This window comes from Squalius cephalus (genome assembly GCF_949319135.1).
Source record: "Squalius cephalus genome assembly, chromosome: 4".
Taxonomy (NCBI): Eukaryota; Metazoa; Chordata; class Actinopteri; order Cypriniformes; family Leuciscidae; genus Squalius; species Squalius cephalus.
Genome location: NC_137125.1, coordinates 36,043,991 through 36,071,398, shown reverse-complemented (window position 1 = coordinate 36,071,398; position 27,408 = coordinate 36,043,991). Strand labels below are relative to the sequence as shown.

Sequence of the window (27,408 nt, the reverse complement as noted above, 5' to 3'; positions counted from 1 at the left end):
CTCACGATAGTCGAATAAGTCGACATCGAGAACACAAAGACACGCAATGAATATGGTTTCCCTCATGAACAATTTAACTCCTCATGGAGGTCCTCGAAAAAGGTGAGAGACCGTCGCTCTGGCCAGTCCCCTTGGCCACTGGACAGAAATCTGTCTTCTAACTTTGAGCACTTGTGGGTCTCTTGTTCTTGTGGCCAGTCTAGCTGTAACCTGGCCACTGCACGATTCACCACCTCGATTAAGGGACAGATGTTGAGCAGTGAGAACAGCTCACAGTGCTCACACTCGCCATGCTCGTACTCAAGGGGGGCATGCTCTTCCCCCAAGCACCCCAAAGCAGAACTCATGCGTATTGTAATTAGGGATGGGACGTGAACACGGAGGTAAGGATCTCCTGATTGTTTGCATCATGATGTTCTCTTTACTTTTTTTTGCACAAAATGGCTCCCCTTGTGGCAATGCTGAGAATGCAACATGTTTAATGGTGTTTTGACACTTACTATTCAATGTGACAAGTTGTATACAAGTTGTGTACAAGTTGTAATGGAAAACACTTTTGCTGCTATTGGGGTGGGATGTGGGTAAGGTTAGGGACAAGTTTCATGGTATGGTTGGGTTTAAGGCTGGGTTAAGGTGTAAGGTAAGGTTCAATAGTGTATTTAGAGATGTAATTACATAAATTGTAATTACATTAAATGTAATTAAAGGACTTAATATAAAGTTGGTTTGCTGTTCTGTCTCCTCTTTTCTATTTTACCATCTATTTTAAAAGAAAATTGAAGATCCCACCCCAATAATTGAAGAAATAGATGACTTTTACCCTTACTTCTGCATTTATTTCCCCATGACCTTGCAGTGGCACTTCAGGGTAATTTGTAGTTCCTTTAAAGCATTGCCATACTCTGAAGATAGAGAGCCTAATTAAAAGTTCTTCATCAGCTATAAAAATCCACTGGCGGAATATGGCTTTAAAAAGTTAAAAGCTCATTCAGATTAAGTACTGCTTTTCTTTAGTACACCATAAAAGATCTCCATGATTTCCCTTTCATTGTTGTCTCAGCATCTATGGTGAAACGCATTGTTTTTACCTTTTAATGAATGCATTTTGTACTGAAAGTAATTGTGTGCATGTAATAGCACAGGCAAATAAAGGAGTAGATCTGAGTCATGAGTGAATTTTTTTTTTTCTTTAAATTCACATTTTCAAACAGCATCTAACAGTGTGTTCCTGACGTGGTAGCTTACATAACTTGCAAATAGGCTTGCATCTACGCACAACAGCTCTTTGTCCATCTTGCAAAAGGAAAGGTGCAAAATCTACAAATTTGTTTTCCATCTTCACCATATGAAACCTTCTTTGCCCTGCATTGATGGTGGCAATATACACGGTAAAAAGTAACAGAGGGAATACATCTGTTTTATGGGTGTGAATGTATGTGTGCACTTGATTTTGAATCAGCTGGGAGGGCTATATACTGCCTGCCAAGTTGAATGGGAGGCTGTTTATTTTCCACCGGCTCATCAGATTTCTTTTAAATAAAGAAAACTACTGTGATCATTTTGAACATATGGCTATATCCCTCAAATAACTCAGCTTCAACTGTCATTCAAGAAATAGTTCGCCCAAAAATGAAAATTTTGATGATGTCATTTACTCTCATCTACCCTCTTCTTGTTCAAAACCCATATAATTGATTTCTTCTTTGGAACAGTTTTGTCAATGAATAATGTTTTACATTTTCAAATATTTTTGGGGGTCAATTTTTAATAACATTTTGTGGGGAAAAGTGTTAATTTGAGGGTATGTTTACACAACAACGATGTTCTAAAAACAAACAAAAAAAGTTTTCCTTTGCTTTTTTTAAAAGTTTCATGTACAGATGACAACGTTGTCAAAATGATCCCCATTCACTAGTAGTTGGCGATGTCACTTTGTAAAGAAACACTTAGCACCTATAGACTGAACACGTAATACGCATGCGCATGACATCACTGATTTCACAAATTCACTTTTTTGTAGATTACACAGAGTCAATAATGCTATCATTTTCAAAAACGTGCACTTTCAAACCTGTTTTCAGAATGGCCAAAGCGCATGTTAAAATCGGTGTCATGTAAAAGCCCCCCTAAAATGAAGCTATTGTTTTACTTTTGAATCTGTTCAGATTTGTCCACTGACCCTTTCTAGAGGTTACATCTTAGGCCAGTAGTTGGTGACAACTGACTTATAGCATGAGTGAGTCATTTGAATCACTCACTTAACCAATTTGTTAAGCAAACAAGAACAACAGCAAAACCATTGAGTAATTCATGACTTAGTTCAAGTTTTTATACAATTTAATAAAATGTGTGTACATACATTTCATCTACATAGGGACTCCAAAGAAAGTGTTTAAGCATCCTGAAAAAAAAAAAAAAAAAAAAAAAAGGATTTGTTCACAAACAAGACTCTATTACTTTATGCAGCCTGCAGAAATGGCATACACCATATCTCGCTCAGAAGCTTTACAACATTATTATGGACATTTTATACATGCATGATATAGTATCTTAGTTTAATATTATTCTACTTTGGATTTATGTGATCTGCAAAATACAATAGTTTGATTAAATCTGTTAATCGATCAACTTTTATCACTATCAAAGAAAGCAAAATAAAAATAAACAAGTCTCTCCCTTACCCTCACATCATCACCTCAAACACCCCGACAGATAAGAATAAGCCAATTTTTAATCAAATGGAGGTTTTGCTCCAAGAGAGTGAGTGAAAAGAGAGAGGGGTTGTCATTAGTTCCAGCAGTTCATTTTCTGCAGGGTAGCCTAATACCTGTGACAGCTCAGACTGAATCTAAAGCAGGTAGGTGTGTGTGTGTGTGTGCGCTCTGGGACGAGACACTGAAATCTGAGTTTGGATTAACAGAGAGATTTGGGGACTGGAAAGTGCTTTCCCTAAACAGATAATTAGGAGAAGGATTATGGGGGCAGTGCAGTGTGTGCATATGTTGGAAAGAGCATGTAAAGGACATATAGAGGACGTTGATGCGTGAACAGGGGGCGCTGGTAAGCGGAGTGAGTATACCACCCTAAATTGAGTTTTCACCTGCCTCGTGAATGGAATGGGAATGTTTCTTTACCTCAAAAGAGAGGAAAACAGCAGGAGAGCGGAGAAAGGAAAACATGGAGGTTTGTGTGTGGGTTTGAACATAGATGTCTGATTCTGTCTGTGTGTGTTTGTGTCTAAAGAAAGGAGACTGGCCATGATCGCCTCAAAAAGCTGCACTCTTCCTGTCTTGTAAGTGTCATGTTTTATGCAGGGCTTGTGCCAGCAGTTCACCTGCCCCCTTTTTTCTTAAAATGCCAGAATAGAATCAGAGCACAGATGTTAGTTGAGTGTTAGGTGAATGTAGCTTGTGTAGCTACATGTAGCTAAAGCTCTTTCTGTCTCTCTGGATGTGAAGATATGTAGACATTTCTTCAAATGGAAGCACCTTTGGCCCTGTGTACTTTTCGATAATTCACTCCCCAAAACACACTTTTTACACTCTCACTAGTTTATTTAATTCACACTAAAGTGAAAGGCAGTTCCCTTTCGAGGGAACTCGAACTGCATCGAATGACACTTTGGGGGAACGCCCCTCAGCGTAGCGCCTCTGAAGTATGAATGAAACTAAGCCAATCCTGATTGGTGTTGCGTCATGACGTAATGTGTGACGGCATATGCGGAAGCTACAAAAGGACGCTGGCACACAACAGAGATAGCTTTCTGTTCTTCAGCAAAGCGCTCTCTGTCTGAACTTGTATGTCTTATTTGGTGTTGTTTGTCTGACAAGTCACAAGCACTATATATATTATGGCGAGCAGCAGTTACACGAGATGTGTGCATCCCTGCCCACGTTACATTACGGGTGGGGACACACACCGTATGTGTGTACATTGTTTGGGAGCGCAGCACGCGCGGGCAGCTTTCGAGGGGGCTGCTTGCGAGGATTGTGAGAGATTACCAATCCGTGTGCTGTGCTCCCGCCTGGCCATTTTCAATGTGGATGGCCAGGCTCGCGAGCCCCATGGTGCTGGACCCGCGTCCGCTGAGGCAGCGCGACAACACTCTTCATGGGGCTCGCAGATGGATCTGGCGGGGGATCCCGAGACTGCCGAGGCACGCTCTCGTGATTCATCCGCCAGTTCCAATGCTCTCCCTCCTCGCGCGGAAGCCCGCTCTGCGACTTCTTCCGCACGAGTGGAAAGCCCGATGCTTGAGCTGTCTGCTTCCGAGGAAGTAGACGTGCTCAGCATCGAAGGCGGAGATTTTGGGGATGACTCGGCAGTACTACAAGCGTACCAGGCCGACCTTCTCAAAGATATTGATGAGGGCGAGGGTTCAACTCCGGAAGACATTGCAGAGTTGAGGAAGGCTGCAGACCTGTCTCTCCGAGTCACCAAGGAAACGGCCCGTGCAATCGGCCGTTCCATGGCGGCAATGGTGGTCTCGGAGAGACATCTATGGTTAAATCTGTCAGGCATCAAGGAGAAAGACAGGGCTTTCCTCCTTGATGCCCCGATTTCGCCTTCTGGCCTGTTCGGCGCCATCGTCGTCGACAGGTTTCAGGAGGCGAAGAAACAGTCTGCAGCCTTCAGACAATATCTCCCTCGCCACTCGAAATCGAAGAAGCCTGCCCCCAGCGGGCAGCCGCAGCCATCCACAAGCTCCTCCGCCTACAGACAGGCGCAAAAAGAGAGCGTCGCTTCTAGAACCCCCCATCAAGCAGCCTGGGGGCATAGACGATGCTCTCAGCCGAAGCCTGAGGGCCGCCCTGCAGGCGAAGAAGGCTTCGACAAAGAGGTCCTAGCCAGCCTAGGTCCTCTGCGGGCGGCCCCACCCGTGGGGGAGCGAACGAGGTCGCCTCCTCCGCGGAGCCCGAGGCCTACGAGGCCTACGATGTCGACTTCCCGCCGTCAAGTGCGCTTCAGGATGCGCTTCATCAAGTGCGCTTCGTTTCCAGCGAACACGCCCTGCACTGTCCGCCCCACAGGCTTGCGGCCAGGCAGCATTCGCGTCCGTACATCGAGAATCGTTTTCGGTCGAACCCTGCTGGAGATCCGTTTCAGGGGGCCAAGAACGAATCCTAATTAATACCCGAAGCCAGCCTCGAGAGGCTGGTTTCCTTAGTAGAGTATTTTGATGCATGGAAAAATCTCACGAATATTTCTCCTTGGGCTCTGCGCACCATTCAAAAGGGGTACAGACTACAGTTCGGTTCCCGCCCACCAAAGTTTAATGGGGTGGTCTGGACTGTAGTCGCCCCAGAGCAGAGTCGGGTATTGGAACAAGAAGTAAACTCTCTGCTGGTAAAAGAGGCTATAGAACGTATTCCTCCTCCAGACAGCCGCTACTTCATAGTTCCCAAGAAGGATGGGGGGTTGCGTCCAATAATAGATCTCAGGCACTTGAATCGGTCTCTGAGGAGATTCAGGTTCAAGATGCTCACTATTCCCATCATCGTGAACCAAATTCAATCCGAGGATTGGTTTGTCACGATAAATCTGAAGGACGCATACTTCCACATTTCCATCCTTCCATCTCACAGGAAGTTCCTGAGGTTCGCTTTCGGGGGCGAAGCGTACCAATATCGGGTTCTTCCGTTCGGCCTAGCTCTCTCTCCTTGCACATTTACAAAATGTATGGATGCAGCTCTAGCACCGCTGAGGCTTCAGGGTATCAGGGTCCTCAATTATATCGACCACTGGCTGATTCTGGCCCAGTCACAAGAGCTGGCAGTTCGGCATCGAGATGTCGTCCTTGCCCATATCCAGAGCCTGGGGTTGAGACTCAACATGAAAAAGAGCATGTTGGCACCAGCCCAGAGAACCACGTTCCTGGGAGTGGTGTGGGATTCGGTCACGATGTGGGCACAATTGTCTCCTGCACGGATCAAATCCATCCTGGCCACGGTGACCAGGATAAAGCTAGGCCAGGCCATCACTGTAAAACATTTTCAGAGAGTGTTAGGGCTCATGGCAGCAGCATCCAACATCATTCCATTCGGTCTCCTGCACATGAGGCCCTTGCAGTGGTGGTTGAAAACCAAGGGGTTCTCCCCGAGGGGAAACCCATTTCGCATGATCAGGGTTACGCGCAGATGCCTTCGTTCTCTATCTATGTGGAAGAAAGCTTGGTTTCTGTCCCAAGGTCCCGTGCTGGGAGCGTCATATCGCCGAAAAGCCGTTTCGACAGACGCCTCCCTCACAGGCTGGGGCGCGGTCATGGACGGCCGCTTTATGAGAGGTCTATGGCAGGACCATCATTCCTCCTGACATATAAACTGCCTGGAAATGTTGGCGGTGTCCCGAGCTCTGAGGAGCTTCCTGCCGGACCTCAAGGGTCATCACGTCCTTGTGAGGACGGACAATATGTCGGTGGTGGCCTATATAAACCATCAAGGGAGTCTGAGGTCTCGCCCTCTATGCAGACTGTCGCATCAGATCCTCCTGTGGTCCTAGGGGAAATTGTTGTCTCTCAGAGCAACATGCATCCCAGGGAATCAGAATCAGGGAGCAGACATCCTGTCAAGGCGGAATGGAGACTCCATCCCGAGGTGGTGGAGCTAATATGTCAGAGGTTCGGCCCAGTGGAAGTGGATCTATTCGCGTCTCGAGAGACGACTCACTGTCCACTGTGGTTCTCCCTCACACATCCAGCCCCGCTGGGGTTGGATGCCATGGTACAGACGTGGCAGAGGCTGCGTCTGTATGCATTTCCCCTGATCGCTCTGCTCCCGGGAGTTCTAGAGGGGGTTCGTCGCGATGGGATCAGTCTATTATTGGTAGCCCCGTTGTGGCCGGCCCGAGTATGGCTATCAGACATAATATTACTCCTGGACGGCCCTCCATGGGAGCTTCCCATCCGGAGGGACCTGCTGACACAGGCAGAGGGCTCAATATTTCACCCTCAGCCCGAACTGTGGAAACTGTGGGTCTGGCCCCTGAGGGGGCACAGTACCGAGAGGCTGGCCTGTCAGCAGGAGTAGTAGAGACCATACTCAGCTCTAGAGCTTCCTCCACGAGGAAATTGTACGGCCTAAAATGGAATGTTTTCACCGTATGGTGCAGAGAGCGTGAGGTGGACCAAGTTAACTTCCCAGTGGCTTCAGTGCTGGAGTTCCTCCAAGATCGCTTCTCGGCTGGTCTTACCCTGTCCACTCTCAAGGTGTACGTGGCTGCCATTTCGGCTTTCCACGCTCCTCTGAGTGATGGGCCTCTGGGGAGACAGCAGTTGGTCGTACGTTTCCTCCGTGGGGCTTGGAGGATGAGACCTGCGGCTCGTACCAGGGTTCCCACTTGGGACCTGGCGGTGGTTCTCGAAGGGTTGGTTGAGGCCCCCTTCGAACTGCTGAAGTCGGCTGAGGCCAAGAACCTTTCCCTAAAGGTGGCTTTCTTGTTGGCCATTACTTCTCTGAGGAGCGTAGGAGATCTCCAGGCACTCTCTATATCCAACGGGTGCCTGGAATTTGCTCCAGGCAACATCAAAGTCATCCTACATCCTAGGCCGGGCTATTTGCCCAAGGTGCCATCTAATGTGGCATGGCCTACGGTTCTGCAGGCTTTACATCCTCCACCTCACGTGACGGCGGATGAGGAGAGACTTCACCTGCTCTGCCCTGTCAGAGCTCTCAAAATATATATCCAGAGGTCCTCCTCATGGCGGAAGTCAGACCAGTTGTTAGTGTGTGGTTCCAAAATGGTTCCAATAAAGGCCTTCTGAAGTAAAACCATGTGTTTGTGTAAGGAACTTTATAAACTATAATCACTGGCTTCCGACAGACGGGCGTACGGTGGAAGACTAACCCCTGACTCCTACGCACGGGTTCTTTGGCTTGTAACAATAGCAGAACCCTTTTTGGTGCTAAATAGAACCCTTTTAATAAGGTTTCGTAAAGAACTATGCTTTGAAAGTGCTATATAGAACCTTAATGGTGTTATAAATAACCTTTTCAACAATATTTATTTTAATTACTATTAGTATATTATATACATATTATTAATATTAATATTATAATTTTTTTTTTTTTTATATAAATTATTTATGAATATTGTTCATCTATCTGCCTGGTCTTATATCTTGTTGCCTCTATTTGGGTTTTACATAAAAAATAAAATAAAATAAAAAACAGCATGTTCTTGTTCATGTGCTTTTTTTTTTTATTTTTTTTTATTTTTTTTTTTTATTGACATGGCAGATTGTAGCAAAAATGACAGTGCTCTAATAACAGTTGTTTGCTTAATACATTAACAAATAACAATTGACATTGAACACGATATAGATGTAATGAAGACCATGTTCCAGTTCACAATCCCTTATGATGTCTTTACATCCTTCATTATGTGTGTATTCTGAGTGGCAGTTTCTCTCTGCAGATGATGAGGTTATGGTACATGACAGCATCTGAAATAAACAATTGAGTTTTACATTGTGTCTCTTCCATTTGATTACGTAAAAACAATTATGTTCATGAAGGCCAAAATTAGCAAAAACGGACAGAATGAACCCTTTACCATGTTAAAAGGAAAAAGTGATATAAAGTCATGGTATAGCTTTAATGTTTTTTTGTGATTGGGTATGTTTAGGCATAAAGTCATAATAAAAAATAAAAAAATCTAACAATATGGATCATAAATTCCATATCTCTGTAACTTTGTGGAGAAGAGAATATAAGTATCCTTAACTGAACAGAGCTGCTCACGCTACATGTTCTGTTAAACTAAAAGAGAATAAAACATGATTGTTAGGAAATGAGTTATAAGTTATAGACATTTTACTAAAGAAATCATTTACCTGTTGAGAGTATGTTGACAGTCTGTGTAGTAACTGTAGTTGTATAGCTGAGCTCCAGAAAATTAGTTATAACCCAGCAAACACATTTACGTTGTGGCAAAGTCTGTGGCGTGTTGCATTTCTACTATGGCAACGTCACTGTCTATGTGCTCGCAACATTGTAACAACATGGAACTGTAAGACAATACAATTGGGCTGTAGCAACGTTGTAGCGTGACATTCAGCAACTGAGAGACGACATTCTGACAATATTTTTTTTTTATGCTAGATATAGATATCCCACATTTAGCAAGTTTTGTTTTGTGGTTAATATGTTAGATAATTATATACTTTTTAAATATTGTTTATCATTATTATTATTTATGGGCCTAACAGTAGATTAATTATAATCAACACCTGCAAGTGATGTTTAAATAAATGTCACATTAGACAAGGAAGTTGTAGGTTGTGTTTGAATAATTACGTAAATTAGGTAAATTAAACTTGATTCTCTCGCATCATTGTTCGATGAAGAATGAGACGGGCCAACGGTCGGTTGAATTTTAAAAGGCAAATTTTCGTGCTTCAGGGCAGTGACGAGTACACATGTCGTCCAGTGGTTGTCCAGACACCCTAGGCACAACCTTAAGCAATGTCCCTGAACAATGCTGTAACAACCTTCACCACACAACGTAGTTATAGCAACCTTTTGGCCATGTTGTTAAAACGTTAGAAGGTTGGGTACGTTGTGCCAACGTTCTGGGTTATATTTCACAGATGTACTTATGATTATGTAAATCTGTGTTTTTCTTACACAACCTCATTGAAAATTCCAGGGCAAGTTACCTACTGTTTTTCGTAGAACTTTGAGAAATCTAATCTGTGTGCGAATGTCTGTGATTGCTGATATTGTATTATACTAATGCTTCTCCTTATGTGTGCTTTTTTTTACCTATACCTGAGCTACCGTTTGCGCACCAATCTTTCACATGTTTTCATTACATTTCAACATGGATGCTATCCGATGAAAAAATTAAAAATTACAACATTGATAAATAAAGCCAAATCGTGGAAACTGTAAATACTGCCCATTTTAATATCAGTGTCAGGTAAGATAATTGTATAGATGTCTCTGCTCACTTAAACTTATGCTATTTGAAGTTTATTTAAATAGGGTTTTAATAATAAATAAAAGTTATATCAAGTAATTCATTAAAAAAACTAGTCCCGTCCGAATAGGGCTTTTGTCTGATCTTGTCTGTGTTAGTTACCCTGAGAAGTGTTATTTTGAGTTTGATTTAATTAAAAAGAACTGCTTGCAATTATATCCAACTCTTTTATTTCAATCCTTGCTGCAACCGCCACGGACACGTTATTATTAAATAAATGAATTAATCTGCATTTTAAACACAGGACACTTCCTCTCTAATGGAAGGAGCTAAACTTTCCAAATTAAATTCATGCATCTAATGTAATATATTTTTTACATACAGTTAACCTATTAAGTTTTTACTATAGCATTTATATATGTTTTCTGCAAAAATTACAACCATTTTTACTTGATAGAAAGTTTAAATGAACAGACGCACTCTAGAGATGTACAGTATGGGCCATTTAACTTGTTTAATGAATCACCAGAGTCAATTTTTTTTTTCTGTTTTCTCCATCACAATAAACAGACTAAAGAAAAACAGCATAACCCTTCCAGAATCTAATATCATTCAATTGCATATCATGTCAATGCCCTTACAGTAAAACATAGTAACAGGCTTTTTATTATAACTGACAAACAGGCTGTTCATAATATCATGTTCCCCTCAGTAAAGCTAGACTGTGTCAGCAAGAGTCGTGCATTTATTATAAGGAGTAAATCAGTGTAATGAATAGGGAAGAAGCTGTGAAATAGGGATATTGTAGAATGCAGTCAGAGAACGTGGTTTTCTCAGCATGTGGATGAATGAAAGTTTATTGGACCCTCTATAAATCCATGTACTTTTTTTCCCCCAGGGCAAAGACTTAGCAATGAGAATGCTGACCAGAGGAATAAAGCAACTCTATAAAGTACAGCCGAGAAGCTTCTTTCTGTCCCTCGTTGTCACTTTTATTGTCTGAAAGCAGGAAAGCGTTGACATTCTGGTTATTGATAAGGCACTGAATGGAAAAATAGAGGTTATTAATGCGCACTTGGCTTTTGTGGAATGTGAAGGTGTCTCTCCTTTCAAGAGAGCCTAACAGGCCTGTTTCATCATGGCATGTACATATTTCTACATTTTTATATCTGAAAGGCTTCTGGTTTCATCCACTTCCACTTATTTAAGCTGTCCAAAAACTGTTCATTATGTTGCTTGATATTGCAAACTGTTGTTTGTTATCGTAATCATAAACACACTGGTTTGAAGCGCAATTTATTTGATAATTTACTACCGTTTGTTATTCTTCCAGTTATTAACTATAGGCTAATGAATCGGAAGTGCCCACACAATCACAGAAAATTAGTCCATACAACTGTTGATATCTTCTGAAGTCATAAAATAGCTTTGTGTGGGGAATAGACAATTTTTTAAATTACTGTTCACTAATAATCTTGTGTTAACTAATATTGTGTTAACAGTACTAATATGTTTCTCTCTCTCTCTCTCTCTCTCTCTCTCTCTCTCTCTCTCTCTCTCTCTCTCTCTCTCTCTCTCTCTCTCTCTCTCTCTCTCTCTCTCTCTCTCTCTCTCTCTCTCTCTCTCTCTCTTTGTCCCAACTCCCATCTGCTGTCTACCTCTTTTTCTTTGAATCGAACAGAAATCCAGACAAGGGCCTTCAGTTTCTCATCTCTCGTGGTTTCATTCCGGATACACCCATAGGTGTGGCGCACTTCCTGCTCCAGAGGAAGGGGCTGAGCCGACAGATGATCGGCGAGTTTCTTGGCAACAGCAAGAAGCCGTTTAACAGAGATGTGTTAGAGTGAGTATATGAAAATCCTACCATAATCCATAGCTCAAGAAAAAGATCAATGAGAATCTGTAGCTGTGTGCAAAATATATCGTAAAAGAGAGAATATTTACACTTTTAAATGGAAGCAATTGTCTTTTTCTCTGTGGATTTTGGAGAGTCGTGGCATTTTTTTTAATGAGATCTCCCTTGGCTGCTGAGCTCCCACAGTCAAACTGCAGAGCTTTGCACTTGAAAATTATGCTCTCTTGAGACCTCTTAGCAGATCTCTCTCTTTCTCTCTCTCTCTCTCTCTCTCTCTCTCTCTCTCTCTCTCTCTCTCTCTCTCTCTGTGTGTGCAGTGCAGTATATAAATGAGTAAATACGTCTATTCTTATATTAGACCCTGTGAAAACTTAAAGGTGCTGTATGTAAGTTTTTGACTGTACTAAAGCATAAAAATACCATAATATGTTTGCTGATGTTTAAGAAACATGCTGAGTGCACATACTTGTTTCTCTGAAAAACAATGACACAGCCAGTTATTCTATTTTGAAATATGCGTTCTGTGTTGGAATGTTTGTTTTTGTTTTGGTCTGTGTGATCTCGCCCACTGCCAGTTCACCCAATAGTATTTCGACACCCCCGGGATGCCAATTGACGGAAAACACAGCATATTGCAGCCAGGGAAGCCAGCTAACAAACTGGGTCAGAGATCGCAGATTCTACCTGACCTAAAAAGCCTCCACGCCCATCTAAAAATCTCTATGAATGGAAGCATATTAAAACGTGATATCAACTCATCATAAATCAATAAATTAACTCATCAACTTACAGTGTCAACTCATCAATTTACAGTGTGCAAGTGTCCTCACCTTCCATTGTCAATTGCACTAATTCCTGTTGCGTGTCCTCAATCTGGCAACTCTCAACTCTCAACTGCTGTTTTAACAGCATCACATTTCTGTTTGTGTTTGTTTGTCTGACGGCCGGTTGAGGGAGGAGAGAGTGAGTGCTTCACTGGTACAGGCTGCACCATCCCTGTCAGTGTTGCCGTGATCATTCCCATGTGTGCTCTGGCACTGGTGAGAGTTTTTCATTTCCTAAAAGAGCAACACGGGTGCGTTTACGTCTTTTTCAAGATGTCATTCCACCCGTGCGTTTCTGGATGCGGTCGTTCCCTGTCCCCCTCTGACGGTCACAGTTGTTGCATCACGTCTTTGGGCTTACAGCACGCTGAAGCAGCTTTTGTGGATGGCTCATGTTCCCATTGAGGGAATATGACTGTCTCGGTGTTGAGATCGAGACTCACCTTCGTCCGCAAAGGTGGAGTCCCCATTACCACGTCCCACCCTAGGGTGCCGTGTGGGATGGCTGATCGGTGGAGAGCTGCGCCCAACAGTTCTCTGCCGTCCAAGCGCAGACGGAGGCCATCCGGCACATCCTGCCATCACCCTGCCGCCGGTGGCAGTTCCATCGCCTGCTCGTCACCGAGGGCGCACCCTGCCGCCGCTTCCGCTCCCACTGGGCCACCGCAGCAGTCTTCACCCAGGCCTCAGCGGAGAGCCAGCTGCAGGCAGGCCACCCAGCCTGTGTCAGACGCTGTCAAGCCAGGTGGCAAGTGTAAGACCAAGCGTCCCTGACACAGGCCACCCAGGGATGGGGGGACGAGCTCTTCAGATGGTACCATTCTGCTGCTGGCTCCCCGGAGTCCAGCAGTACCCAAATTGTCAAGAGAGCAAGTTCCTCCGTTCCTGGGTCCCAAGAGGGTCAGACTAGCGGTGTGCGACCCTGTAAAGCCTTGCACCCCTCAGTCCCCTCTTGTGTCTCCAGCTGGCAGCCGGGTACATCGCACACTCAGACCTCGCTTCGGGCTGCCCCCCGGGCCTTCCAAGCCAGGTCCCTGTCCTCCACCTCGCTGCCCCACCCCGGGTGCGTCTGTGGTGCCTCTGGTCCCCCTGGCCAGGTTTGTGGAAGCCTGGAGAGTGCTTCCCAACCGGTCCAGCTGGCTTCTCCATACCATCAGACTCGGCTACACGATTAATTTTGCCCGGCGCCCGCCCAAGTTCAGCGGCGTTCGTTACACTGTCATGTGCGCGGAGATCGCAGCCCTACTGGCGAAGGATGTGATAGAGCCGGTTCCGCTAGCCGATATGAAGACCGACTTCTACAGCCCGTACTTCATTGTACCCAAGAAAGGTGGTGGGTTACGGCCAATCTTGGAACTGCGAGTCTTAAATTGGGCCCTTCACAAGCTTTCGTTCAAGATGCTAACGCAGAAACGCATTTTCGAGTGCATCCGTCCCCGAGATTGGTTTGCAGCGATCGACTTGAAGGACGCGTACTTTCCTGCCATGACACAGGCCATTCCTGCAATTCGCATTCGAGGGTCGAGCGTATCAGTACAAAGTCCTACCCTTCGGGCTGGCCCTGTCGCCCCGCGTCTTTACGAAGGTCGCGGAGGTGGCCATTTCTCCCATGAGAGAGCATGGTGTTCGTTTCCTCAACTATCTCGACGACTGGCTGATACTAGCTCAGTCTCAGGAACAGTTGTACGAACACAGGGACTTGTTGCTCCAACATATCAGCCAGTTGGTTCTTCGGGTCAACTGGGAAAAGAGCAAACTTGCCCCTGTGCAGAGGATCTCTTTTCTCGGTATGGAGCTGGATTCGTCCAACAGACGGCACGCCTCACAGAGGAACGTATCCGGTCGGTGCTGAACTGCCTGAATACTGTCAAGAGCAGAACAGTGGTCCCACTGAAACTTTTTCAGAGCCTCCTGGGACATATGGCAGCCGCAGCTGCAGTTACACCGCTCGGCTTGCTCCATATGAGACCGCTTCAGCACTGGCTTCACGGCCGAGTCCCGAGGTGGGCGTGGCAGAGTGGCACGCTCCATGTGACAATCACCCTGGCCTGCCGCCAAACCCTCAGCCCGTGTTCAGACCCTTAATTTCTCTGGGCCGGATTGCCCCTAGAACAAGTGTCCAAGCATGCTGTGGTCTCCACAGATGCCTCCAACACTGGCTGTGGGGCCACGTACAACGGGCATGCAGTAGCGGGGATCTGGATGGGCCCCCAACTGCATTGGCATCAATTGCCTCGAGTTGTTTGCAGTACACCTTGCTTTGAGACGCCTCAAAATGCTGCTGCTTGGCAAGCATGTACTGGTCCATACGGACAACACTGTGACCATTGCGTACATCAACCATTAAGGTGGTCTACGATCCCGTCGCATGTCGCAACTCGCCCGCCACCTCCCCTATGGAGTCAGAAGCATCTGAGGTCGCTTCGTGCCACTTATATTTCCGGCCTGCTCAATTGTGTCACCAACAAGCTCTCACGACAGCCTGTGGCCCAGGGAGAGTGGAGACTCCATCCCCAGGCAGTCCAGCTGATCTGGGACCACTTCGGGGCCGCACAGATAGATCTGTTTGCCTTTCCGGATTCGTCCCATTGACAGTTGTTTTACTCCCTGACCGAGGGGACCCTCGGCATGGATGCGCTGGCACACAGCTGGCCCGGGGCCTCCGCAAGTATGCGTTTCCCCCATTGAGCCTTCTTGCACAAACACTGTGCAAAGTCAGGGAGGAAGAGGAGCAGGTCTTGCTAGTTGCTCCTTACTGGCCCAACCGGACCTGGCTCCCCGAACTTATGCTCCTCTCGACAGCCCCTATCTGACCCATTCCTCTGAGGGAGGACCTTCTCTCTCAGGTACGGGGCACCGTGTGGTAGCAGAAGGGAAAGGTCGTCTCCAAGCAGAGGTTGGCCCACTGGATAGTGGATACCATCATCTTGGCGTCTCCATAGGGAGAGACTAGTTGGCACTTCAGCACTGCGTTGTCATTGGGTCCAGACGAAGGTCCTTCATCAGATCTGGATACAGCCTTGATCCAGCAGGCTGCGGGAAAACCTTGGGATAAACAAAGACACTAAAATTAGCGTAGATGCCATTCTTCTCATGATGTAACGAGTACATCAGGATTTATGGGAAGTGTTCCCAGTTCCAGCTGATCTAATCTATGCAGCCTAACATTGAATTATAGAAGTCTATAATGTGTTATGTGAATGCTAGGTCAAAGAGATGTGTCTTTAATCTAGCTTTGAACTGACAGAGTGTGTCTGCTTCCCGGACAATGGTAGGAAGACTGTTCCAAAGTTTTGGCGCTAAAAAGGAAAAAGATCTACCGCCAGCAGTCGATTTTGATATTCTAGGTATTACAGTTTTTCTCGATTGCTTAAACACTATAACCAGGCTTTTGAACTAAAATTTCAAAAACATAACGCCATTTATCAAAAAGCACACCCATTTCACTAAACTATAAACACTATTCCCTGTTTTGACACATGAGTCAGATTTGTTGAACTGTCACTGCAAAACTCTACACACAAATCCCTTCATTTCTCATTGCTTAGACCATGTTGTCATTTAGAAAGCACTAGCATTCAAAATTGTTCACTCAAGTCAGCACAGCTTCAGCTCAGTTAGCACACAATTACCCAAGTGGAAACACTAAGAGTCAAAATTTAACACACATCAATCAGAACCTTCAATAGATATATAAAAGGGCCCAAATCAGTTTATTGCGTTTTTGAACAATGGATCCAGAAAGACATGAAGGAAGAGGGATAAGAATGAGGAGGAGGAAGGGCAAGGACAAGAAGACAAGCAGTCTCAGATGAAATTCAAGCCACTCTAGTTGCCCATGTCTTTGTCAATGGTATGACTATGAGGGAGGCTCGGATACGAGTAAGGCCAAATTTGAGTCGCTTTACCGTCGCCTCGAGAACCTTCAGGGAGGTGTGGTGGCAAACAAAATTATATCAATGAATAAGAGACAAACATTTCCAATAGTCTTTGATGAGGTTTATTTTCTTGCAAGAAAAGGCCAGCAGTCATACAGTCAGACAGTGAAGGGAGGGCATCCTTTCTCCTTTATAGTCTTGACTCCCAGAATGTTATCTTTCTAGGCAAATGATGGTATTTCAACCATATGTGGAACATTCTTAGACGTGTCCATCATATTGTATCATTGAGTGGAGGCCCTCCTGTTACGTTCCACTCTTTACCATTCCAATACAATTCGAATTCCATATTAGAATATGGTTTGTGTGTGCTCTTTTACTGTCATATGTTGGTCACACACATCTTACTGTAAGTAAATATAAAAAAAAAATTAGAGGAGAGAGTAAAAAAAAAAAGGAGTAAAAAAAAAAAAAAAAGAGTAAAACAGGGAAAAAAAAATGTTTTTGTGTGTGTGTGTGTTCTGTGTATGAATACAAATGTGCCAATGTATCCACTGGTTGTGTCTTTTGTGTTCATCATGTGAAAAGGTTTGTGATGGGGGAACCACAAGCAACATAACTTACCAGTTTTGGAAATGTTGTTTTGAATTTATTGCACCAGTGTCTTAGACTATGTTGTTGTGTGTGTGATTTTGAGGGCTTGTGTGTCCTGTTTGAGGGCAAAGTTTGGTTTTTCAGCAAGAGTGAATGGTTTTGAGTGTAGAGCTTCATTTTGACCTGAAAATAGGATGTTTGGGGAATTGGGTGAGACGTTATGGATTTGTGTTTATAGTTTTGAGAATACGAGGCATAGTTTCAAGAAATGTGTTTAAGCAATCGAGAAAAAATGTATTAACTGGCCGGAATTTTGAGATCGCAATAGACGTGAAGGACTATAATGCGTTAAGAGCTCGCTCAAGTACTGTGGAGCTAAACCATTTAGTGCTTTGTAAGTAATCAGCAATATTTTAAAATTGATGCGATGTTTAATAGGGAGCCAATGCAGTTTTGACAGAACTGGGCTAATATGGTCATACTTCCTGGTTCTGGTAAGAACTCGAGCTGCTGCGTTTTGAACCAGCTGTAGTTTGTTTATTAAGCGTGCAGGGCAACCACCCAGTAGAGCATTACAATAATCTAGCCTTGAGGTCATGAATGCATGAACTAATTGTTCCGTATTTGTCAATGAGAGCATATGGCGTAATTTAGATATATTTTTAAGATGGAAAAATGTGGTTTTACAGATACTAGACACGTGACTTTCAAATGAAAGATTGGTATCAAAGAGCACACCCAGGTTCCTAACCGACGACGAAGACTTAACAGAGCAGCCATCAAGTGTTAGACAGTATTCTAGGTTAGTACGTGAGGACGTTTTTTGTCCAATAATTAGAATCTCTGTTTTTTCAGAATTTAGAAGTAGGAAATATCAGTAGGAAAGTAGGAAAGAAGTAGGAAAGTAAGAAGTAGGAAATATCATATATTATATCAGCTATGCATTCCGTTAATTTTGTGAATTGGTAAGTTTCGTTAGGTTTTGAAGAAATATAGAGCTGAGTATCGTCGGCATAACAGTGAAAGCTAATTCCATGTTTCCTAATGATATCTCCTAATGGTAGCATGTACAGAGTGAACAGCAACGGTCCTAGTACTAAGCCTTGTGGTACGCCATACTGAACTTGTGATCGATAAGACATCTCTTCATTTACTGCTACAAACTGATAACGGTCAGATAAGTATGATTTAAACCATGCTAGTGCAATTCCACTAATGCCAACATAGTTTTCTAGTCTATTTAAAAGAATGTTGTGGTCAATGGTGTCAAATGCAACACTAAGATCGAGTAACACTAATAGAGAGATACAACCACGATCGGATGATAAGAGCAAATCATTTGTGACTCTAATGAGAGCAGTCTTGGTACTATGGTATGGTCTAAATCCTGACTGAAAATCATCGCAGATATCATTTCTTTCTAGAAAGGAACACAGTTGTGAAGATACTGCCTTTTCTAATATCTTTGACAGAAAAGGTAGATTCGAGATCGGCCTGTTATTGACTAATTCTGTAGGATCAAGTTGCGTTTTTTTAACAAGCGGTTTAATCATAGCCACCTTAAAGTTTTTTGGTACGTATCCTAGAGACAAAGATGAATTAGCCTAATGATATTAAGAAGAGGATCTATGACCTCTGGAAGCATCTCTTTCAGTAGCTTAGTCGGTATAGGGTCTAACATACATGTTGTCGATTTAGATGATTTAACGAGTTTAGTAAATTCTTCCTCTCCTATAGCAACGAATGAATCAAATTTTTCCTCAGGGAGACTACAATACACTGCCTGATGCGATACTGTAGTAGACGGTTGCATAGTTATAATTTTCTCCCAGATATTATCAATCTTATAAGTGAAGAAGTTCATAAAGTCATTACTGCTGTGTTGCTTGGAAACTTCGGTGCTTGAAGCTTTCTTTTTCGTTAGTTTAGCCACTGTTTCAAATAAATACCTAGGATTTTGTTTATTTTCTTCTAATAGGGTTGAAAAATAAGCAGATCTAGCAGCTTTTAAAGCCTCTCTGTATGCAATCGAGCTCTCTTTCCATGAAATGCGAAATACCTCTAGTTTTGTTTTCTTCCAGTTGTGCTCCATTTTTCTGACGGCTCTCTTAAGGGCCCGAGTGTGCTCGTTGTACCACGGCGTTGGATTATTTTCTTTAATCTTCTTTAAACGCAACGGAGCACCTGTGTCTAAAGTGCTGGAAAAGAGAGAGTTAAAAGTTTCTGTTGCAATATCAAGTTCTTCTAAGCTATCCGGGATGCTGAGATGATGAAACTGATCAGGAAGATTATTGATAAAGCAATCTTTAGTGGCAGAAGTGATAGGTCTAACATATTTGAAACACGGAGTCGGCTTTGCAGCCTTAGCTAAATTTAATGTACACAAGACTAGATAATGATCTGAGACGGCATCAACATCTATTCCATGTGATAATATTAGATCTAGAGTATGAGTCAACACGTCGACTTCGTCTCGGTTCCCTTTTTCAGGGAACGAGGGTTACATACATAACCGAGACGTTTCCCTTTCAGATGCTAAATTTATGGGAGGAGAGTATTTAAATAATATAATACTTAATCAGTGACCATTAAAATACCTGTAATGCAAAATACTAGATCATAATATTGCATTTAATTCAAGAAGTCAATAAGAATGTTACGTTTGGAAGTAAAGAAATAACTTCACCCTGATAGATTTTTGGAGCATTTGGGAGCTTTATTATTTTCCCATAGAACCCTGGAAAGGTCTTTTTCAAATACTCCCCAGAAAGCTTTGCAATGCTCTGGTAATCCATCAATCCCTGGTGCTTATAATCTTTTTTTTTTTTCTGCCCAACATCTCCACGAAAGCTTGATTTTTTTTTTTTTTTTTTTTTTTTTTTTTTTTTTTGCAAAGGTCAAGGTAGGCTTAGTATTAAAATGTCAGTAGAAGAATATAGTTTTATTTTTTATTTTTTACTGTGCAGTGATGATCAGAGAAAAAGAGTTACAATAATAAGAAATATACAGTGCTGGTCAGAATTATTTGCCCCCTTGGTAAATATGATCACAAATGGCTGTAAAAAAATAAATCAAAATAAATTGTTTATCCTTTTGATATTTTAAATCTAACCTTTTATTGAAGTAAAAGAATTGAAAGTGGGGGAAAAAAAATCACATTATGAAATAAATGTTTTTCTCCAATACACATTGGGAACTATTATTTGCCACCTTTTATTAAATACTTTTTGCAACCTCCTTTTTCCAAGATAACAGCTCTGAGTCTTCTCCTTTAATGTCTGATGCGTTTGACACCTCACAAGAGATCAGAGACCATTCCTCCATACAGAATCTCTCCAAATCCTTCTGATTCCCAGATCCATGTTGGCGCTTCTTCTCTTCAGTTCAGCCCACTCATTTTCCAACCCCATATTAAGTGTTTGCTGCCAAAAAGCTCTTTTTACTTTTGTTTCATCTGACCATAGAATGTTTGAAAAGTAACTGACACTACTGAAACTTCAAATGGGATGGGTTATATGGTCAGATGAAACAAAAAAAAGTAGCAAACACTTCATACAGGGATAAAAAAGTACCCCATGTGTAAAATGAAATACTCTGCTGTATCTTTAATGCTGTGGGCCTAATTTTCTGCCAGAGGTCCTGGACATCTTGTTCAGATACATGGCATCATGGATTCGATCAAATACCAACAGTTAAAAAATCAAAACCTGACAACCTCTTCTAGAGATCTTACTGTATATTGGGCCATGTTTGGATCTTCCAGCAGGACAGTGATCCAAAAACAAACATCTAAATCAAAACAAAAATTGGTCACTGAGCACAAAACCAAGCATCTGCAATGGCCATCCCAGTCCCCAGACCTGAACCCTATAGAAAATGAGTGGGCTGAACTGAAGAGAAGAAGCGCCATCATGATCTGAGAATCTGAAGGATCTGGAGAGATTCTGTATGGAGGAATAGTCTCTGATCTCTTGTCAGGTGTTCTCCAAACTCATCAGGCATTATAGGAGAGCACTCAGAGCTGTTATCTTGGAAAAAGGAGGTTGCAAAAAGTAATAATAAAAAAATAATAATAAAAGGGGGCAAATAATTGTTCCCAATGTGTTTTGGAGAAAAATATTTATTTCATAATATGATATTCCCCTCACTTTCAATTATTTTACTTCAATGAAAGGTTATATATATATATATATATATATATACCACACATTGAATGTATTTTGTATACCTAATTGGTTTCATAGCTGAATATTGCATACTCTTTCACTACAAACCTACAGGATTTACCTATTTTTAATGAATTTAAATAAATGTAATACATTCCATCTCAATACACATTTACACGTAAGTACCCTGGGAGCCGGGACATACTAAGTAAAACAGGGTGTTTGAAAAATACATTGGTATTAGAAAACAGCAGAGAAAAAGCCAGATCCAAGTGAGCACTTTTAAATTACATCTTGTAGACAGTTTTTGCTTCTTATCTAATCGCCATTGTATATTTCTTCAGTCCATGTATTTGCTGTGGCAGCAGTTTCAGGCTGCTTTCCAAATGTGTGTTTTTTTGCAAACTCCTTTGGGTCTGGGGCAAGTCTCCCTAATTCCCTAGCAGTCTTTCTCTTTGTTGTATCTTTAAAAAATTTGACAAAAGTGCAGGCTAATTATAACTTTCATGCACAACAAAAAAAATTAATAAAGCCTAAAATCGAAGTTCTGCTGTGTTACTAACTAATTTGGTGGTAAAACAAAATGAAGCACTTGGTATTTACTAATACTAAATCGGTAATTAGAGAGTATTAACAACAATACGGGTTTCATGCAGTGCCCTTGGCTGAACATTAGTATCTCTAATAATCCATCTTCAACCAATCATTAATGTATAGTTAGGCATAAACAAGTAATGTTTCAGCTCATTTTAATCACAGATCTGCTATACCTACCACTTTAAGATATGAGATAATGACATGCAACACAATAAATCAAAGACTTCTGCTAGAATATGATGAATATGTCATGCTGATATTATAAATGGACATTCATATTTTCATTTCCCTCAGTCCAGTGCAAGCTTATTGAGAGTTCTGCATAGAAGCTGTCGTGCTGTTTGTTTGTGGTGTAGACATGCTGCCGTTGCATATTAAAACAAATGCTTTTGCTATTAAAATGGCCTCAGAACACATACAAAAGGGAAAGAAAAACACCTAATGCTTCCAAAGAAGCATGAAATAAACCATCAATCTGGATTCCTTCTTGGGATCTCCTGACTGACCTGTCCTTTAACCCCTACCTTTTTCCAGCAGACAAGCTTTGTTCTTCTGTGGCTCACTCTTTATTTGGACTGGCAGAGCAATTATTCGCAATATCCCCACATTAAAACAGAGCAAACACTCCATGTTTGCATGAATCTCTCTCCAGAGGGAGAGAAGCAATATTGAGAGTAGATGCCGTAGCTCATTTACAAGGTCATGCAAAGCAAGGCTCATTCCCTTTATTACTACAGTAAGTTATTTAAGTGCCTATGTGAAAAAATGAGAGTTGTGCACAAAAAAAGTAAAAGACTTAAATATGTTTATTTAAGTTTTAGGTTATTTGGGGGGGGGGGCTGGGGGGTTAGGGCTTGGGAGGTAAATGTGAGGGAATGGTCAACAGTGTAACTACAGAGTATTTACAGATTTTAAATAATATTTTAACAGTGCAGTGTGATCCAGTGAGAAGCGTTCAAGTTTGGCGCATATGTCTTCCATACAAACTACAAATGTCTCAGATTTTTTCATTTAAAGCCAGATGAAACAGAGCGGATATTCTCAACAACACTGACTCGGAAAACAAAACTTTGTGCAACAACAATTCATTTTCTTTCTTTTTTTGATTGAAAAGCAATTCAATTATTTTCAATCCACAAATCACCAACATTTACCATGGATTTATTTTAGTAACACTAATCATATCAAATTTTATTATATGTAGACATGTATTAAATGTATTAAAGGAGTAATGAAACATACATTTGAGACCCCTGATGTACACAATAAGTGCACTGGGTTACTCTTTATTTTACAGTTTCCTTGTTACATTTGTTACATGTACTTACCATAATAATAACAGTAAATTAGGCATAATTACATGCAACAAACCTTCAACCAATTCTATTCCTACCCTAACCCTATAGTAAGTACATGTAGTTAATTAATATTACTCAGTACTTAAATATATAAGTACACTGTAACAACAACACTTTAAATAAATTGTAACCGTGCACTGTATCAAATGATTAAAAAGTTAGCACATAATAGTTAAAGACACTTCAAATAAAATGGGAACAGCAGGATTTTCACAGTGATTTTGTATATAGTCCTGTTCTGCAAGTATGTAATGTGCTGTTCTTACTATAATTAGGAGGTACAGCATTAACCCTGAACCTAACCCCCATATTGTCCAAATGGCTCCTTATATTACTCAGTACATTCTTGTGTAAGTACGCTGTAATTACACTGTAATTGCACAATCTGTAAAAAAAAAGCAACTATAAAAGTGTATGGTGATCAGGTGCGGATAAGCTAAAAAAATGTATCATGAAAGTAGTCTATACAACTAACATCTTCCAAAGCTATACAAAAAAAAAAAAAAAAAAAAAAAAACTTTTTTTTTTTTTTTTTGCTGGGACATTCTGCTACTGTAAAATTCAACATGAAAGTGAATAATTTTCATTTCAAACTTTTCCTTTCTCACTTTGTTTAGATAGTGGATTTTGGGGAAATACTCAAGTAAAAAGATAAAGATACCAAACAAAAAGTCACAGCTAATTGGGAATTTAGAGAAGGAAAAAACTATTTTCTATTGGTTATAAGCAATGTCCCTTTCAAGGAAAGTCTGTTCACTTGGCGGCCATGTTTGCAACACTTTCTGGCAGCTATTTCGGGTATCCTAGACCAAGCCCTATCTATTTGAATGGGGGAATCCTGAAATCTCAAAAACTTAGCATATTTCAAATCAGCAACAAAATCTGACATGACCAGTCCCATAAATATTGTTTCTTATACACAAATAGCGTTAAAAAAGCATATTTTTCAGGCTAGACCAGCCAATGCGCGTGTGCAGTTCTAAGCGTGAGTCTCAGGGTTCTATGGGAACCGGAGCTTCTAACGGCAGCTGCAGTGACGCAATGACTTTACTAGGGGTGTCCCCGACTATGGATTTTCATAGTCGAATCAGAATCGTCAAGTCTTGCCTATAGTCGACTAATAGTCGAATCATGTGTATGGGGGTGGGGCTGGGGGCGGGGCTTTAACATTTAAAAGTGGCGATGTACAGAAAATCACACAAAGATATAGAAAAAAAAATATAAAAACATTTTGGATCAATAAAACTAAGAAATAACATAAATAACTCCAGAAAGGCCACACTGCAGACAGGATTTGCATTTCACATGCAAATCAAATTAAATCGGCTAAATTACCTGTGCGAGCAGGCTCTAAGTACAGCACAACATCGATGCACCGAAAAAATAAACAATTAATTTACAAAATTAAATTAGAATAGAATATGCCTTTCTAATAAATAAAAATACAAAACGAAATAAATCAGAATCAAGTCACAAGATGAGGAGCAAATGTGTGCAAAATGCCTAAAGTGCAGAGGAACATATATTCAAAACACAAGCCACAAATAGTTAGATTAGATAACCCTGACAGATCAATAAATAAAATAATAATAAAGAAATTATTAAAATAACGATAGTAGACAGAATGTTCAACTTTATAAATGCTACACTCAATTAATGCTAAACTGGAGTGGCAGTCTTTTTAGCTAAAAATGTTCACAGCATCCAAAAATCAAATTAGAACCGGCTGAAAAGTTTTGAAATCACTTGTACCTTACCTGATCGAGAGAACAAATCCAGTCTTTCACTCTGTCTGTGTCCGTTGGAGTCTTTTCAAATTGTGCACGCGGATAAAATACATTCTAAAACGTGAAAAGCGTTTACGGCTTAATCTCCTAAAATAGTTCAATCAAAATATCAAATTATGTAAAGAAAACGCTTTACTATAGGAGGAACGCATTGCATTCATATTCTGGGTTCATCTGCTTATCTGCACATAGTATGGTTTCTTTATAAAGTGTGTAGCCTACTGTGTACATGCATTAAGCCACGTTAAAGTGCCTTTTAAGCGTTTTAAAAGCTTTTTTCATGTTAAGCATTTTAGAATGTCCCGTGGAAAACCAACTTGTTAACGTTGGCCGGCAGAAGTTTTCCTGATGCTAAATCCAGCCTTGGAGAATATCCTTTCTGATGGTGTACATCCACACTTTAGATTTTCTTATCTCAGACAATGTTAAAGATTTAAATCCTTGCCGCCAAGACGCTCCTCTGTCGGTCACGGATTGAAAGTGAAACTTAAATCTGTCACGGGGTGTTTGGATTTATTCACACACGTTAAAAATATTTATTAAAAGCTTCTTTCTTTGCACATTTGTATATACAGCATTATCATAATAGGCTGAATATTAACGTATTGACAGAAAACCGGTAGTTCTATGTGAAATCAGACATTGAGCGCCCTCATATAGCCAAAGTGGCACGATCCTCGTTTCATAACACCTCTGCGAAGATTCGACTGTGAGATCGGTAGTCGAATCAGGCTCCTCCAATTGAAGCATTGAATCTTCGACTATTCGGGGTCACCCCTAGACTTTACCAATCAGAGATTGGCTCTTTTATGTAGAAGGCGGGACATATTCCATCATATTGTGTGTTGCAGTTTCTCATATTCATAAGTAGTAGGAGTACACCGTCTTTGTATATCTATAGTCTTTTTTATAAGTTTGCCTTGGTAGCAATGTGACTTCCTGCTGCAACAGCTCCCCAAGTGTTTTGTTTTTGTATAAAATACTTAGATTGTAGATGTGCATTTTCTTGCTTTTTCTGGACTGTGTACATCATGGAAGAATGTATTGAGTATATGGGAAAGCAAATTGTAATCAGGTACAGTACACTGTTGGTTAGGTTACTAGAATAGGTGGGCTTTTCAAGTAGATTTCAAGTTATCTTGTCTACTTTCTAGAAAGATAGTTCCCAGAAATACACCTGACACAGTTGACAGATTTCATATACCCTCTCCAAAAAGAAGCTCCACCGAGAGCAGCAAGACAGTTTATGATTGATGCTTGTCATGTTATATAAAAATGACCCCAGTGAGATCTTGGGTAGAAGCCAAGGCAGACTGTGCAACTTCAACAATCTTTTGTCTAAGATGTCACTGTGTCAAAGTGGGCTGCGTTTCCCAAAAGCATTGTAAGCCTAAGTAGATAGTAAAATGATTGTACGAATCATTTTAGACTTCTGGCCATTTCCCCAAAACCATCTTAATTTAAGTAGTAATTGAAAATCTTCGTATAACTACGAGTTCTCTGAAGTAATCGTAAATCCCTAAGTGCATCGTATGGAGACAGAGTAATGAGGTCACATGCAGGACAACCGGCAAATTGCACCTAAACTTACTCCTGTCCAATTTGACTTCAAAGGGCACCTATTATGCAAAATAAACTTTTACATGGTGTTTGAACATAAATGTGTGTTTGCAGAGTGTGTACACAGCCATCCTATAATGATAAAAATCCATCCAGTGCTTTTTTGTTTTTATCCCCATAAATCATAAGCAGTGTCTCAGAACAAGCCGTTTTCAGATTCTGGGCATGTGACGTACTTTTGCACAAGCCCCTCCCACGACTGTTGAATGACACTGCAGTTTTAGCATAGACCTGCCCTGAGTGAGCTGTACACAGTCCGCTATTGTTTCGACGCCGGAGGAGCTGTAGACAAATAAGTTATAACCATAATTAAACTAAACTATAACTGTTCTATCTCCATACAGCACATCTGTAGGCATTATTGTCCGACTCCGGGTCTAAATGAACACTGCTACTGAGAATTTCTGTTTTGATATTATCATTCCGTGAGATGAGATTGTCCTGCCACTGAGCGCGAGCTTGTGATGCTCCGCCCTCTGTGCCAGCAGCAGCAGCTCATTTGCATTTAAATGGATACACACTAAAACGCCGTGTTTTTCTCAGCCCCAAAAAGTGACAATTTAAACATGCTGTAAAAAATGATCTGTTGCATATTTTGAGCTAAAACTTCACATACACATCAGAGACTTATTTTACTTTATCTTGTAAAAAGGGAATATTTTAATACTTTAATATTGTTTTTGTTTATTTGTTTATTAGTTTTTTAACTTGTTTTTTTTGTTTGCTTAAATTAATTTAACATAATTCAATAAAGAAATAATAATGAATAAAAAAGTAAAAAATATTACTGCATAAATAAATTAAGGAATGA

The 27,408-nt window shown here is 41.4% G+C and overlaps 1 protein-coding gene across 2 annotated transcripts in view; it reads left to right on the top strand.

Moving 5' to 3' along the window:
• The window catches only part of iqsec3a (IQ motif and Sec7 domain ArfGEF 3a), a 145,316-nt gene that overhangs the window by 76,114 nt on the left and 41,794 nt on the right, over positions 1-27,408 (top strand). For both annotated transcript variants that reach the window (XM_079868555.1, XM_079868554.1), the window contains exon 5: positions 11,600-11,761. In XM_079868555.1, coding sequence (XP_079724681.1) covers positions 11,600-11,761 — 162 coding nt within the window. The remainder of the gene's footprint in view (positions 1-11,599; positions 11,762-27,408) is intronic.